Source organism: Haplochromis burtoni, unplaced genomic scaffold (genome assembly GCF_018398535.1).
Source record: "Haplochromis burtoni strain Fernald_Lab_line unplaced genomic scaffold, NCSU_Asbu1 Contig_108, whole genome shotgun sequence".
NCBI lineage: Eukaryota > Metazoa > Chordata > Actinopteri > Cichliformes > Cichlidae > Haplochromis > Haplochromis burtoni.
This window is the reverse complement of record NW_024582469.1, coordinates 625,275-641,300: the sequence shown is the minus strand read 5'-3', so window position 1 is coordinate 641,300 and position 16,026 is coordinate 625,275. Positions and strand designations below refer to the sequence as shown.

The window sequence follows — 16,026 nt, the reverse complement described above, 5'->3', positions numbered from 1 at the left end:
CTAATATGTGTATTTTGGATACTGTGGAGATACAGAAATTATTTTATTGCTGCCATATAATCTGCATCATTATAACTGCATTAATAACATTCTTTACAGCATTATTTCATCTAATAATATTTCTCACAGTATTGATACTGCATTACAGTTGTTTATTGAAGATGTCCATTTGAGGATCCTTCCATTATGTTAACTTTTATTACAAGTACGGTTAGAAGTATTTTATACACATTGCATATCTGTGCTTATTTTGAGTTGATGTTCAGTTCATTGAGGGTCTTAAGCTTCACTGGCGTGACTGTCCAGGTGATACATGCTGAGGGAAACTAGAACATAGAAGGATTACTGCAATGCATGCTTACAGTACATATAATACATATAATCTAGGAATGTGTCCGGCCTGAGGCCTTAACTCATTTGGTGTCTTACTATATTTTATTCTACTTGGTAACAGATGATCAGAGTCAATAATTAGCCTCAGAGACCCTGAAGGCTTGAAGTTTATTACCTTGTATGGAAGGTGTTATAGAAAAGAGAAGTTCTATGTCTGCTATTAAAGATGTACGAACTGTGACTAATGTCTGGAACCTATTTTAATCTGTCATTTATGCCATGGGGGGGGCATGTACCCCACTGCTTTATAAGTGTCCACAACATGTATTTTGGTCAGAAAACATATGTTGATGTTTTCTCCGGGCTGTTAATAAACTCAACGTTTGATTGCACTTTTCTGGGGCCTCCGTGGTTTGTGACACTGCTCTACATTGATCGATTTCGCGACAATACTTACAATCCAAACTGTTGGTGATTTTATTCAGAATATAATCCTTTAAGAAAATTCTATCAAAACTTTTTCCAGGCTATCAAAAGTCTGGTAGACAGCGTTTTAGTTGCCTCAAAAAGTATTGCCTTAGAATATCCTCAACCTTCACGCGAGCCACCCAGACTCTTTGAAATCTGAAGAACCACTGTTTATTTTTCAAAGAGGTTAAATCATGATCATACAAGAACCAAAAACAATATTATTCAGTTTTGACTTAGATCTCCTCCACTTAAGCCATGGGGAGAGCCTGCTGGCGTTTAGTCAGGTGCACACACCTCTGTGGTGCAGGGAAATAGGCACCATCTCTACAAGGTGTAGTATTTCTGAAGCCAGTGCCCTCTACATTCTTCTTCTAACTTTTCCCAAAAAAACAGGGAGGTAGAGCAGAGTCATTGGGTTTGACTTTTGCTGGAAATTCCCAGACCTAACAGTGAGTAGACGGCACATGGTTTAGACTGGGTTAGATGAAAATGCTCATATAAATGGGAGGTCTTTTTTCAAGGGGATTGAAGTGGTGCTTTATGTGTCTTTATATATGTGTGCAAACACGGCCCAAGATTCAATGAGAGTTTCGGTGCTAATTTGAAGCAATGTTGGTGACCTCTGTCCTCTGATTCACAGCCGAGGAATGCTCTTTGTGCTTTAGTCAGCAGCAGAACCAAGGAGAGTAGCCTAGTCCACAGCAGCGCCCTTGACTCAAAAATGCAGTCACATAAACCTCAGGTGTTTAAAATCTCGCCACTGCTGTTACACAAATACATGCAAATACCTCTCTCTCTCTCTCTCTCTCTCTCTCTCTCTCTCTCTCTCACACACACACACACACACACACACACACACACACACACACACACACACACACACACACACACACACAAAAGGCAAGCATGATGACCCCAAATCATCCGAATCTGAATGTTTAGGACCTTGAACCTCCCGCGCAGTCAGGGCCTTACAAAGGTCTACTGCACAATAGGAATTCCCCAGTTGGATTAACTAGACAGTCCTTGGACACACACAGAACGGGTGGAGGAGAAAAATGCCGGACCACCCCTGTTTTCAGTTCATGCTGAGCCACCATGCCTGACTCACATTTACACTTTAAACACTCACTGAATGCAGTATGATAAAGGCATGGGTCAAACGATTCAGAACGGCGTTCCGGCACTTTTTGTTAAATCTTATAAGACGTTTAATACAAAATAATGTAAAGTCAATCTTGTTTTTCATGTAGTCCACCCTGGCCCTTCCAGTGGATGCCATGGAAGCAGCTAAGTCACCACATGTTGTCACCCGCACACGTCCTCAGAGTGGTGTCAATGCAAAGAAGATGCAGGGACAAGATGTTTCTTGAAGTGGCGTCTAATTTCAAATGCAACATTTCAAATAGCTCAACGAATATCGCCAAAGAAACAAACTGTTCTGTAACATTTGCAACATACTGCGTCTGCGAGCTACCGTTATCTGCAGTTGCTGTTGTCGCAGTTTCCTGGAAGGAAAAGAAAAGTGAGTGTGAGATAAGTTCACACATGGAGATGGAGGAAGACAAAAGAGAAAGAGGTCAGGAGAGGAAGATGGGAAAGTCTCTTCAAAGGTAAGGACCAGAAATTTAAAGCTTGAATGTGAACAACAATGAATGCTATTATATATGTCAGTTTAACCATTAAAATGAAATTTAAATAATATAATGGATCAAAGTAGGCATCCAGATACCTTTAACTATGGCTGACTTACAAGACCGGTTCCTAGAAGTAGTAATCGTGAGTAATTTTAATTTAAGCTACTGATGTTCTTTCCAAATTCCACCTTTTACTAGCATTATACTGGTTTGACTCATTCCTCAAATCCCACTTTAACCACTGGATGAAGCACAGAAAAGGCTGACATCATCTGCTAGCCATAGTTTCAAGCCTAGGATCTGAAAAAAGAAAAAACAGAACAATGTTTCTCTAAAAGAGATTAAAAGCGTTTCCTTAATTAAAAATTGGATTTATTAATGGAAAGAAAAAGAAAGGGTGTTGATCCTACCTCGCAAACAATAATTTGATCAAAGAAAATTTACGTATAGCTCACATGACCTTGTGGACACAGACGTCTTTGTTTGATGATGAAGACAATGAAAAGTGGTTGAAATATCTGTAAGAATCAAAAACGTGGGCAAAGATGCAAATACATACTCTTTATTCATTATCATGCTCACTCGTCTTGATGTTTTGTTTTTTATGTGATCCATAAACAGTGTGAACAGCACATACAGTCCCGTGAAAAAGAAAGCTTTTACTGGGCTGTGTGAAATCCTGTGAAAAACTGAGTAGCCTACACCCGATCATTCAGTTCAACCATCTTTAGCAGCAATAATTTGAAGTAATCATTTTTTCTCTGACTTTATCGGTCTCTTACATTATGGAGGAATTTCGGCCCACTCTTCCTTACGTCACTGGGCTTCAGTTCTTTGAGATTTGGAGGTGTTCATTAATCCGCAGGTGTCTTTGGAGTGTTGCAGCACTATTTGTTTTTCAGCAATTCTGTTGTAGACTTGCTCATGTCCTTGAGATTGCTGTTCCACTAACCCAATTTCAATCAAGATGTAGCTGTTGGACAGATGGGCTCACTTTGACTCTAGAATACTTTGGTATTGACTGCAAGGTGCCCAAGTCTTCTGGTAAAATTGGATGTCTCGAGAACGGTCTCGAGACCACTTTTATGTGGTCTTGGTCTTTTCTTGGTCTCGACGGACTTTGGTCTTGGTCTTTTTTTTTTTTTTTTTTTTTTTTTTTTTTTTTGCCTGTCCCGTTTGGCTCTTTTGCCATCAGAATTGTTGTCTAAAGGCAAAGAAAGATGCCCAACGGATTTACTTTACCAAATTGACCATCCCAGCCTTGCCATAATGGTCCATTTGATTCACCTTTTATTGTTTATTTTATTTTCACTTACTGAATACGGGACAGACTTGACTGGGGGAAAGAAGGGGAGAAAGAAAGAGGGAAAGAGAAACAGCTGAGAAGAGGGACGGGGGAGAAGGGCAAAAACCAAAAACCAACAGAGTGAGCAGAAAAAGAAAAGAAAAAAAATGCATATATCAATCACCTGGATCACCTGCTGAGAAAGAAAAAAGAAAACAAGCAGAAGAGAACAAGAGTAATAGAATAAACAACATCACAATGATATATGGGAATATGACAGTAAATACTAAATATTAAACATTATTGTGCAGCACATAAGATCAACAGAACACAGTGTGCTTTGAGGTAGGAGCCAAAAAGGGTGTAGTTTGTGGGTGTGATCACCCGTGTGTACACCTGTGAGCATGGACGCGCTTGTTTTTTGTTTTTTAAAAGGTTCCTTCATGTAATGATCTGCTAGAGGGTGTGGGGGGGCCACAGCCCCGTCCTCCAGGGCATGAAGCAGGTATGGAGGAGATCAAAACTCCAGACATCCAGAGGCCCCCAGAACACAAGAGACCAAGGAAGACCAACAGAGGGGCAGCCGCGCCACTGTCCCAGAAAGAGCTGAGGAGAGTCCCAGATGAGGGCTCACTCAGCAGCCGCGGAGCAGAAGCCAGGGGGAGTTGCAGTGACGCGCCCGTGAGCTCCGCCGGCAGCCAGCCGTGCCTGAGTGACCGAGCCCCAGGCCGAGAGGCCGGGGGCACCCCACCTCCGAAGTGGCCCGAGCAAGCCCCAGGCTCCAGGCCCCGATAAGCGGCCGCCAAGGAGTGAGCCGGTGTGTACCTGGACGCCCACCCCGGACACAAAGAACCACCAACGCACCGATGTCTGAGGGAGTCCGCCACTGGCAGGGGAAGTGGTGGTAGGGGGAGATAGGCCTCCAAACCTTGGAGGGCCTAAGATGTCCCCAGAGAGGTGGCGCCTGACACCCAACCTGACATATAGACACAGAAATACAGGCACACACATATACAAACATCCATTCCCACCCTCATGCTCTCATATACACTTACTCCACACTCAACCAACGTGGAGACAGACATAAAGAGACGCTGTACACACGATCACACTCCCCAAGCGTACTCTAAGCCCCGGGTCTAGGTACCCTTGCCCCTGGAGGGGGGGAACTGCACCCAGACCCAGGTGGTGTTACCCTTTTCCCTGCGGTGGGGGGAGGCAGACCGCCCCGACTCCGCAGCAGCAGGGAGGCCCCACACTCCAGACCGCAGTCGGACGGCCAACTCCTCCTCCTAGTCTTGGTCTTGTCTTGGTCTCGGATCCCTCAGTCTTGTCTTGGTCTCGCTGTCTCGGTCTTGCTGTCTCAGATCGACATAGTGGTCGGGAGATTTGGAGTCAACAGTATCCATGACACACAACGTAACGTTCGATAATGTGTCATGCGCAAAAGCATCAGCTCTAAGAGCCGTGCTTAGAGAGTGCTTTGTAGTGAATCAGAAGAGTCGACTCCCATTGAGCGAGAGCCGGCTCCTCACTTAATTTCCTTTCGCTGCTCAGCTCTCACACAGTGGCTCAGCTATGCTCCATCCTCATTTGTGGCCAATCACATGCGAGGATATAGGATAATATCATTATGTGAAAAACAGAGAGGGTGAGAGACGCGATAGTCAAGTGGAGCGTGCGTTTGTCCTCTCAGTAAGTGAGTGAGACTGTAGACAGCAGTGAGGAGGGCTGTGCGAGTGCATCGCAAAACACATAAATATGCCTGACACCTGTGGCTGCAATTTAAAGACTTTTTTGTCTCGGTCTTGGTCTCGTCTCGACTTTGTCTTGGTCTTGACTCGGTCCGTCTTGGTCTTGGTCTTGTCTTGGTCTCGATACCCTCTGGTCTTGGTATTGTCTTGGTCTTGGTTTAGGCGGTCTTGACTTCAAGTCTTTACTCTGGCTTCAAAGCGAGTCCATTACCACTCCACCACTTTGAAAGGTTTTATGAGATGTCTGTGCTGATATGCTGTATTTGGTTTTCACTCAAATTGGCGCTATACTTTATGACTAAACATCTCCACTTGAATTCTGTCTGTCCAAAGGAAAGAAGTCTTGTTGTTTGTTCGGGGAAACAACTTTTCTAACCATGCTGCCATGTTCTTTCTAGCACAAAGAGGTTTTTTCCTTGCACACTGCACAGCCTGATCTTGAGTTGAATTTACTTGGACGTCCACTCTTGGGATGCTTGCAGCATCTTGTTAACACACACCTGAGTGCTTTAGACCTGCAAGCTGCCAAAACTTCTACTTTCCAGGAGGTGGTCACACTTACTGGTGATCAGTTAAACAAGGGGATTTGTAGCACCTGCTTGTTCTTTACCCTCTTCATTCCTATGGGAACAGTGAATGTGGACTTTCTTTTTCAGACGCCTGTAGAAAGTCTAGTTATTACCATTTCTATCTACTAACACATAGTGGCATGGTAGCCTCTCACCTGTCCCAGTTAAGCTGTTAAAACACTTTAGCTGTTTTTCTTAATTAATTAATGAATTATTTTTCTGTGCACTCAAACCTTTTCATTTAGAAAAGGAATTATGGACATATAGATATCAAGATATAGGCCCCTAGAAGCTTATTCATACCCTGCCTTGACATTACCAGTGTTAAAACAACATCAGATAAATTGCTTGCTTTCCGTCTAGACTTAAAAAATTAATGATCATATGTTTGTAGTGGTTGCTCCTGGTTTTAAAATTGCAAGACTCTCATCTGTGCTGATTCATGTCAGTAAAATCTACAACTAATCTCTCTGTTATTTTGTATCTTGTTTTGTCCTTGAATCACAATAGCTTGTTCTTTTATAAATACACTGTGTCATTTATCATGGTTGGGACAAGGTGTCTGACATGTAGGCTTTAACATTTACAATACATTATGTTGACTACACTTTAATCACAAAGGTAATAAATTCTTAATGTAGCCCTTAATATGCTCAGACAGATAGTTTCACAATGCATTAGAGTGCTTTAGCAGCCTTTCAAGTGGATAGTTTATAATGTTAATATTTAAAAATGCAGTCTGCAGAGATGATATAAACCACATTGCTTAGGTTTACACTAATGCAGCTTCACATTGTAAACATTTTACTCCCATACTGGTCAAACAATCTTCAAAAAGATTTATTTAACTTGACTGTAGCACCCTCAAGGATTGACGTACGCACGATGTAGTTATAAAACAGGGTTTATTCTGGTCTTGGCAACCCGTGAGAACTGCTCACGGACAAAACAATAAAACAAAAACATCACATCAAAATGCGCTCTTGTACGTAGTGTCAATCAATCAAAAATCCTTAATTACAGAAAATTGTCAGGGTCCTGGGTCTCCTGACCCAGCGTTTTAGTTCTTTGTGATTTTTGTATTATTGTACTTGGTGTGAGTTATTCTATGGTTTCTAGTTTCGATCCCTTGCCCTTCTCGTTTCTCTGTGTCCCCTCTGTTCTGTAAGTCTGTGTCTGCATGTTTGAGTTCCCCTCCGTGTCTATCGGTTCTTAGAGTCCTCTGCCTTATGGTTTATGTCTCTGTGTTTCTTAGTTGCTGTCTCCACGGTGTCAAGTTCGCGTCTCTGTGTGATCCTTCCTGTTTTACTTTGAAGGTCCGTGACTTATGTGAATGTGTCCTGCTTTGCTTGTCTCGTCAGTTCTAATTTCCCCCAGCTGTGCTCTCCTTCTGTGTCTCATTCTCCTCGTTACTTCCCAGTGTATTTAGACCCTGTGTTTCTCTGAGTCAGTGTTGCGTCGTACCCTCAACAAGCTGTGTGTGTTTTGCCTCCGTGTTGCCAGTGTTTTGTTTCCAGTTCCAGTAGTGTTTCTGCTTCAGTGTTTTAGTCCACCAGCGTTTTTGTTTGTCTTTTGATGCCTTTAGTTAGTAAGAGGGTTTCCAGCAATAAAGCTGCGCTTTAAGTTGAACTTCTGTGTCTGAGTCCTGCATTTTGGATCCACCACTCCTGCTTGCCCGCCTGCCACACAGCCAACCATGACAGAACGACGCAACCATCAAATGGATCCTGCGGACTCACAGTCTCAGTATCTCGCGCAGTTGTGGAATTACTGCCGGGGCGTAATCCACGCTGAGGACACCCCCAAGAGACTCATTCAGGTGGTCTTTTTCGACAACTTTTTGTCTTCCACCCTCTGCACAGCTGGTTTTTTGGACATTAACAGATTAAAACAACTAATAACAGCTCTGAGGGCCAGGATTTGCTTCGAACTGTTTGGCATGGGCGGTCCAGGCAAGGAAGGGTCAGCTACACTCTGGAAGCCCTCGCTGCCTGGTATTCTCAGCATCAGCATCCTTTCCCATCAAGATTTATCACTAAATCATTCGATCCTCCCTTAAGAGAGAAACTGCATCCTCGCTGCCTTCACCCCAGTACACCAGTGTCACCTGTGTCTCCAGTAGCTCAGCTCCCAGTGTCACCTGCCCCGCAGCCTCCCTCAGCTCGGTTAGCTGCCCCGCAGCCTCCCTCAGCTCGGTTAGCTGCCCCGCAGCCTCCCTCAGCTCGGTTAGCTGCCCCGCAGCCTCCCTCAGCTCGGTTAGCTGCCCCGCAGCCTCCCTCAGCTCGGTTAGCTGCCCCGCAGCCTCCCTCAGTTCAGCCTCCAGTGCCACCAGTGTCACCCTCAGTTCAGTTTCCAGAGCCTCCAGTGCCACCCGTAGCGCAGGCCCCCGTAGCTCCAGTGCCGCCTGTAGCGCAGGCCCCCGTAGCTCCAGTGCCGCCTGTAGCGCAGGCCCCAGTAGCTCCAGTAGCTCTGGCTCCAGTAATAGCGGTCTCACACATTCACTTTTTGCAGGGAGAAAATTTAAGGTCCAGTCAGGGAGTTTCTCGCGCTTTAGCTGCTTCAGGCACCGTTCTGCACTCCAGGGCTTCCCCAGAGGCTAGGTCTCAGTCCCCAGCTGATTCTGGACCCCTGAAGATTAAGCAGCCCTCAGAGAACAACTCCGTGTCAGTGCTGTCTGAGCAGGGCCAGTGCTCAGCACAGCACCCATTGCCTTCGTGTCTGCCAGAGGACTCCATGCCTGCTGGCTTTGTGATGGCTTCTGCTGGAGGGTCCAAGGGGCCCGTCCAGCCTTCATCTCGTGTCTCCGCTGGAGGGTCCGAGGGACCGCTCCGGCCTTCGTCCCCTGTCTCCGCTGGAGGGTCCGAGGGACCGCTCCGGCCTTCGTCTAGAGCCAGAGATTTTCCTTGTTTGAGGTGACCAAATACTTATTTTCCACCCTGATTTACGAATAAATTCTTTACAAATCCTACCATGTGAATTCATGGATTTTTTTCACATTCTGTCTCTCACAGTTGAAGTGTACCTCTGGTGCAAATTACTGACCTCTGTCATCATTTTAGGTGGGGGAACTTGCACAATCGGTGGCTGACTAAATACTTTTTTGCCCCACTGTATAGACAAATGAGAACACATAAACTGTGTGAAACCAGAGGAAAATGACAGCTTGTGTGAACCTTGTTAAAAGTAGCTATGTGCAGTCTATGTAGCCGTTTCTGCAACATCCCAACTCTTTTCTCTTTGAGTCTAAAAGGACTCTGACAAGCTCCACACAAAAGCGTCAAGGCTTAAAGCTGTTATGTTTAATGGCTGAAGTTTGGAAGAGTACTGGCTTTGTTCCCTAGTCAGGCTGGACAATGGAGTAAGAGCGAGTGAACACAGAAAAACGTGTAGGTCGAGGCTTCTTTCTGTTATAGCTTCAAGCTCATTTACTTTGTGACCTGCAGCCACGGACAAATGGGACACACACAGATGAATAAAGAGGACGATAACAAGAAGAAGATGGACGAGGAGCTGGTGCACCTTCGGAGGGAGATTGGGCTGCTGCCTGCTGTATCTTTCATCATGGGAACGGTGGTGGGCAGTGGGATCTTCATTGCACCGAAGGGAGTCCTAATGAACAGTGGCAGCGTGGAGCTGTCACTTCTAGTGTGGGGACTGTGTGGGGTCCTCTCTTTGTTTGGTAAGATCTGAATAAAGTGTATTCTGTCTTTTAAAAGCTGTATTTATGTCTCAAGCTTAAAATTCCATAAACTGTAAATTAAAGATGTCAATTCATTGTTTCGTGAACTACACATTTTGAAGCATCGTGTTGCAAGCTTGGTTATCAAAGTTTATCAAAGTTCATCAATAATTACAGATGTAAAAATAAATCTCTTAAGCTGGTCATATTAAGCTTACTTAATAAAAATAAATATAGACTCTTAAGTCTATATTTATTTAAATTTAAATATTTAATAACATATAGAAATATTAAATGTAATAGGTATCTTCAATGTATACATTTGTCTAATAACCACAAAGTCTGATTTGAGCCCAAGATGATGATCAAATTCTTTAAAGGTTTTGTCAGAAAGGCCTTTGATTGTCAAATCACAATCAAAAAATTTTCATGTGCTTATTTTCTCTTCTTCCAGGGGCACTGTGCTATGCTGAACTAGGCACCACCTTTACAAAATCAGGGGGTCACTTCACGTATCTATTGGAGACATTAGGACCCCTTCCTGCTTTCCTCCGACTCTGGGTTGAGTTCTTATTTATCAGGTAAGATTATTATTTATCAGGCTAGAGTTATAAAATAGAATCAGCGCTTAATCACTGAAAATGTTTTTAATATCCAGACCAGCTGCGACTTCCCTTGTGTCCTTGGCCTTCGGTCGTTATGTGGTGGAGCCATTCTTCGCACCATGTGCTGCTCCGACAATGCTAATCAAACTTGTGAGCATCCTTGGAGTGAGTGAGTGGTTTTCAGTTCTCAGTATTGTGCGAAAGTCTTGAGTCTACCTTGATTTCTTTATGTTTTGCTTCCAAATAGACTGTCTTGTAATAATTTTTCTCTAATTTCTTTAGCTGACTCTGTGAAGAACAGAAAAGATAACAGGGCAAGAAATTGTATTTTTGCTCTCACAAAATGATTCCTAAAGTGTTATTAACCAAAAACCTCTCAAGTGTGCAGTGTTTCCTTTAAAATGTTGAGGAAATGGGAAAAAGTGGTTAAAAGAATCTGTAGCAGATGAACAAAATCCAATGAACATGTCCTTAAGTTATAGGAAAAATCCAGTAGAGACTGAGGTATGCATCTAGGCCTTCAGGTAATCCATCTAAAATTCACAGAAGCCGTATTAGAAATGGTCTAAGTGGAAGAGTGTCTGTTACAAAGCCACTGAGGAATGCTACAATACAACTAACTGAAAGTCTGATTTCATGGAATATTGTTTTGTTCAAATCATTGAGGTACAACAGTGAGTGTCTGAACCAGCTGTAAAACACAGTGGAGGCTCTGTCATGGTTTGGGGCTTGATTTCATGCTGTGATTTTGGGGATCTTGTCAAAATTGTTGGAATTCTGAACACACAAAAGAAACGTCTGACTTTTATAAACCTTTCAATATCAGCTGGAAAGTATCTGACTGGGAATATTTTCATTTTTCAGCTTGAAATGATCCCAAATACCCTGCCAAAGTAGTAAAAGTATATGTGAATAGAAAAACACACAATTGGAAACTATCAGTCATGGACTCAGATCAGAGCTCAGATCTGAACTTGACAAAAATCAGCTTGACAGAGGAAAGAAAAGGAGGCAGCCAACATGTAAAGAAGATCTTTGAATGTCCTTCAAGAAGCCTGGAGAACTTGGGAGTTCAAGAATAAAGGTCGGAGTACCAAATCTTTAAAGCTCATTTAAATTGTAAAAACAAGTTTCTGCAATTTTGTACAAACTTGTTTTGCCTATATACTTCCAAACAGAACACATATTTCCATGCGTGCAGAAATTTTACTCATTCATCTATTTCCCATTTTTCTTGCAAAATATAAAGAGATGAAGAATGACTCAACAACTTTGCACAGTCCTATATTTTTTTTTTTTTTTTACATGTTTGTATTATACTAACCACAATAGTTTATTTTGCCAGTTGTTTATCTTTGTGTCTCTGTAGCATTTCTTGTGGCAGTCAACTGCTGGAGTGTGCGCATGGCATCTCACATCCAGGTCTCTTTGACTTTCATTAAGATGTTTGCTTTAGTCCTCATCATCATCCCTGGCATCATTGCTTTGGTCAAAGGTGGGAGCACGTAATTGTTATTTCTGAAGACACAGACTTCCTAACTGTAAAGATCCACCCAAAAAAGAAAATAAAAAATACGTTGTCATATTTGTAAAGTTAATACACAACACAACAAGGCAACTTCTAAAAAAAGTAGGGAAACTGTATAAAATATAAATAACAACAGAATGCAATAATTTGCAAATCAAATTAGACTGTGGTGAAATTTTTCAAAAATGCCGGGCAACAAAAAGCTGAAAAAAGTAAGAAATACTAAAAAGAACCAGCTTCAGGAACTAATTAGGTTAACTAGCAACAAATGAGCAATATGACTGGATATAAGAAGAGCATTTTAGAGAGTTTCTCAGAAGTAGAAATGTGCAGAGCTTCACTACTCTGCAAAAAAAAAAAAAAAAATCAGAATAATGTAACATTCTTGCACAGTGGTAAAACATGGCTTTGGCCCAAATTTATGTTCAATTGAAAATACGACATTGCTTTTCAGAGACTGGGATTTTCTCTGTGTGATCATATCAATATATTTTCCATGTTAGTTGTGCACAAAATATAAGATTTGTCAAATTCTTGCATTGTTTTTTGTCCTTTTTGCCCAGCAACCCAGAATTTTGCAGAATTGATTTGTAGCTACTACTTATACACTAATCAACAACAATAACAATAACAACAACAATAACAATAATAATAATAATTACAATGCATTCAGTTGGTTGTCATCTCTTTCTGTATCATCCTTTTTGCAGGAAAGACTGAAAACTTCCAGAATGGTTTTGAGTTTGAATCATTAACATTAGACAGGCTGCCACTCGCCATCTATAATGGCCTATATGCCTACAGTGGATGGTAAGCAAACATATTATATCAGGAGAGCTGCTACAAATACAAACGATTTTAACATGTTTGGGTTTTTTTTTTTACCATAATTTATACAAAACTATTTTGCTTAGCTTTGTACAGTCCATTAAATCATACTGTTACAAACATCAGATGCCTGTGTCGTTCCTTTTTTTTCTTTAGGTTTTATTTGAACTTTGTCACAGAAGAGGTCAAAAATCCAAACAGGTAGATTGCATCTTCATTTTTTGTTTCTCAGACCAAGTTGGCTGCAGCTCTTATATCACTCTGTCTGTATCCTGTCTTAACAGAAACATCCCACTGGCAATAATCTTGTCTATGGTGACCGTGACAGTCTTATATGTGCTTGTTAATGTGGCCTACTACACTATGTTGGCTCCCACTGAGCTGCTGCTGTCTGATGCTGTGGCTGTGGTACATCACATTCTGTACTGTATTAAAAAAGAAAAATCAGAGCGATGTGTGTACAGAGTTTGTGTGATAAGCTCTCTGTCCCGCAGACATTCGCCACCTGTGCTCTTCAGGGATTGGATTCTGTAATTCCAGTACTTGTGGCCTTATCTTGCCTCGGAACACTTAATGGTGGCATCTTTGTGTCACCAAGGTATTCGGACCTCGTAAAACATGATTACTGCCATCTTTTCTGTGGCTTTGAACTCATGTGAGAGCTCTGTCTTGCAGGATGCTTTTCGTTGGAGCCAGAGAGGGCTACTGGCCACAGATCTTTTCCACAATCCATATCCGCAGACACACACCTTTACCTGCTTTGCTGTTAATGGTAAAGAGCTGTCCACACATTATAAACCAGTCATCTGCATAAATAAATAGTAAAACGCTTTGAAAATAAAGTACAGAAGACAAGGCGTTGGTCAAATACTCTCAAAGTAGAATGTTTAATTTCAACCAAGAATAAGTCCTAATATTTTATCGTAAATATCTTATTAAATATATTTAAATTGTATATTTAATTCACCTTAAAAAGATATGAGATGATTCTTGATTCTGTGTATTTAATCACTGTGTGTGTAACAGTGACATAAGAGTTACTCTGTTTTCTGTGTGTCTCCAGTACCCACTGATGGTGATCATGTTAATCAGTGGAGATATTTCCCAGCTCATCAGCCTTACCTCCTTTTCTCGTTGGTTCTTCATTGCCTTGGCAACCTTGGGGATGCTCATCCATCGATATCGTTTCCCCCTCCACCCTAGACCTTTTAAGGTTAGCATATTGTACTGAATTGCAAAGCCTTTTTGTCTTACTACATGTTAAACTGAACAATTTATTGGTTTGTTTGTTTATGTATTTGCTACATTGTGGTTATTAACATTAAGGTGCCGTTGGTCGTCGCAGTCACCTTCACAGCGGTGTCTTTCTTCATTGTGGGTCTCTCTCTTTACTCGGACCTTTGGAACACAGGATGTAGTTGTGTAGTTACATTGTCTGGGGTTCCAGTTTACTACATGACCGTCTACCACTTTTGCTTGCCCCTCACATGGAGGCGAATCTTCAGTAAGTCTCATACCTGCAAAGCATTTGAAGTCCTAGTCCATCTGTCCTGCAAGATGGACTAGGTCTCTCACAGAAACACGTGGTTGTTGTGAAAACACTGCGTCACTGCAGTTTTGCCTTAAAATGTATTATCCAGCTTATTTTGATGGGGAAGTCTAGCACCTGTTTGCATGTAAAATCTAGGTGGTTTTCCATCAGCTGGAAGTGAAATCATGCAATATGCATACTCATTTTGTTACAAAACATCCCTGTGAATGAGGAAGTTAATGACTGAAATCAACTCCTTGCAGAACACGGACACTTTTATTTGTAGTAGTGCTGAAACTTCTATACTCCTATCGCTATCTTACAAATACCCATAAGTCCAATATAAGAGGTGTAAGCAATAATAATAGAACAATAGTTTCATTATTTATTTAAATATTTTATTTTGAAAATACAGTGACCACAATGTGGATAACACAGGAACCACAAAGTTTTCCAGTTTTCCACGTAATGCACTTTTTATTAAAGATTTGATTTATTAAGGGAAAAATGTTATTCAACAAAGACGAATGGGCCAAAATTCCTCCACAGCGATGTAAAACACTCATTGTCAGTTCTCGCAAAGTCTTGATTGCAGTTCTTGCTTCTAAGAGTGGTACAACCAGTTTTTAGGACAACTACTTTTTTACACCAGGAAGGTTTGGATAACATTTTTGCCTTAATAAACAAAATGATCGTTTAAAGACTGCATTTTAGATTGATTGGTGTTATCTTTGTCTAAGGTTATACATTTTTTGAAGAAACATGGGAAACATGTAAGTGTGACCAAAAAAATAAATAGAAGAAATCAGGAAGTGATACATAACATCTTCACAGCACTGTATGTGAAACACAAACCTTGGGCTATTATTAAGTCATCAGACTCTGAGCTGGGTCAGACCATTCTTTAGGAAGACAGAAAGATAAACATCTTAAGAAAGAGAGGACTTCTTGACCTGTGCATAATACTGTTTCTCCAACATTCCCAGATTATTGCAGCAAGCAGCTGCAGATCCTTCTTGAAGTGGCTCAACAGGAAGTCAAGACATGCTGAAGACCTGCTTTCTAATATACTTCCTGGATAGCATCTTGACAGGTTCTAAAATTTTTGGAATAGCAAAGGGAGAAATTAAACAAAAAGAAAATCCTCTGGTTGAGAAATTTTAGTTAGAACACTGAAAGTGGTCGTTTTTTTCTCAAGGTGACTGCTGATGGGCTCCTGAAGCTGCCAAGATCTGTAGGAGCCATAAAACATTGTTCTATCCGAAGGCTGTGTTTTATTCCTGTCATGGTTCCTTTAGATCTTTTTTTTTTTTTAAAGAACTATTGGTTATTTCATGTTTTTCTTTTGCTGTCACTGAATATTTTAGAATGTTTTTCTTTTTAACCCCCCTTTTTGTTTATTTTTTAAATAAATCTTGCTTTTTTTTCTCTTCTATATTCACCTACATATTCATATTCTGTGTCTGCATTGAATAAACACAATATGTTCACGTCTTCAAATACCAGAGTGCGTGTCGTGCGTTTTAATCATCTTCTGGAGCATGATCTGCTACTCCGCTTCACATTCCTCCCATACTTCCACCCGGTCACGGTTCTCCCACGGGGATTCTCGATTGTTTAGGCAGAGAACTTCACTTTTCTGCTGCAGGAGAGAACGAGAGAGCTGGAAGGCGACAGGAACTCACTTTCATGTGAGTGCTTATTAGCAGTCAAGGATGCCAATCCAAGATTTGGTAAACAGCAGTTTCTCCCTTTCTGGATTTGGAGGATTTCTGGTGTTTGCCTGAGGATTTGTTATGTTACGGC

General features: G+C 41.6%; 1 protein-coding gene across 2 annotated transcripts; it reads left to right on the top strand.

The window, feature by feature from the left end:
• The first annotated feature begins 2,141 nt into the window (after nt 1-2,141).
• Nucleotides 2,142-15,719, top strand: LOC102307319 (cystine/glutamate transporter). 2 transcript variants are annotated; one of them, XM_042223317.1, is made up of 14 exons: nt 2,142-2,417; nt 9,493-9,728; nt 10,183-10,309; nt 10,387-10,502; nt 11,703-11,828; nt 12,572-12,671; nt 12,846-12,890; nt 12,974-13,097; nt 13,184-13,287; nt 13,365-13,461; nt 13,753-13,902; nt 14,016-14,193; nt 15,207-15,313; nt 15,419-15,719. In XM_042223317.1, the coding sequence occupies exons 1-13, from the start codon at nt 2,143-2,145 to the stop codon at nt 15,269-15,271; spliced, it is 1,743 nt and encodes a 580-aa protein (XP_042079251.1). In that variant the 5' UTR covers nt 2,142; the 3' UTR covers nt 15,272-15,313; nt 15,419-15,719. The 2 variants fall into 2 exon arrangements, with proteins under 2 accessions (XP_042079251.1, XP_005928216.3); XM_005928154.3 differs by having other exon boundaries at nt 2,143-2,417; nt 15,207-15,719.
• Nucleotides 15,720-16,026: the final 307 nt, after the last annotated feature.

Excerpts from the sequence above, each read along its gene's own strand:
- LOC102307319 (XM_042223317.1), top strand. The coding sequence starts at position 2,143 with ATGCAAAGAAGATGCAGGGACAAGATGTTTCTTGAAGTGGCGTCTAAT. Across the intron at positions 12,891-12,973 it reads GAGGTCAAAAATCCAAACAG|AAACATCCCACTGGCAATAA; the intron begins GTAGATTGCATC and ends CTGTCTTAACAG. Across the intron at positions 13,903-14,015 it reads TCCACCCTAGACCTTTTAAG|GTGCCGTTGGTCGTCGCAGT; the intron begins GTTAGCATATTG and ends ATTAACATTAAG.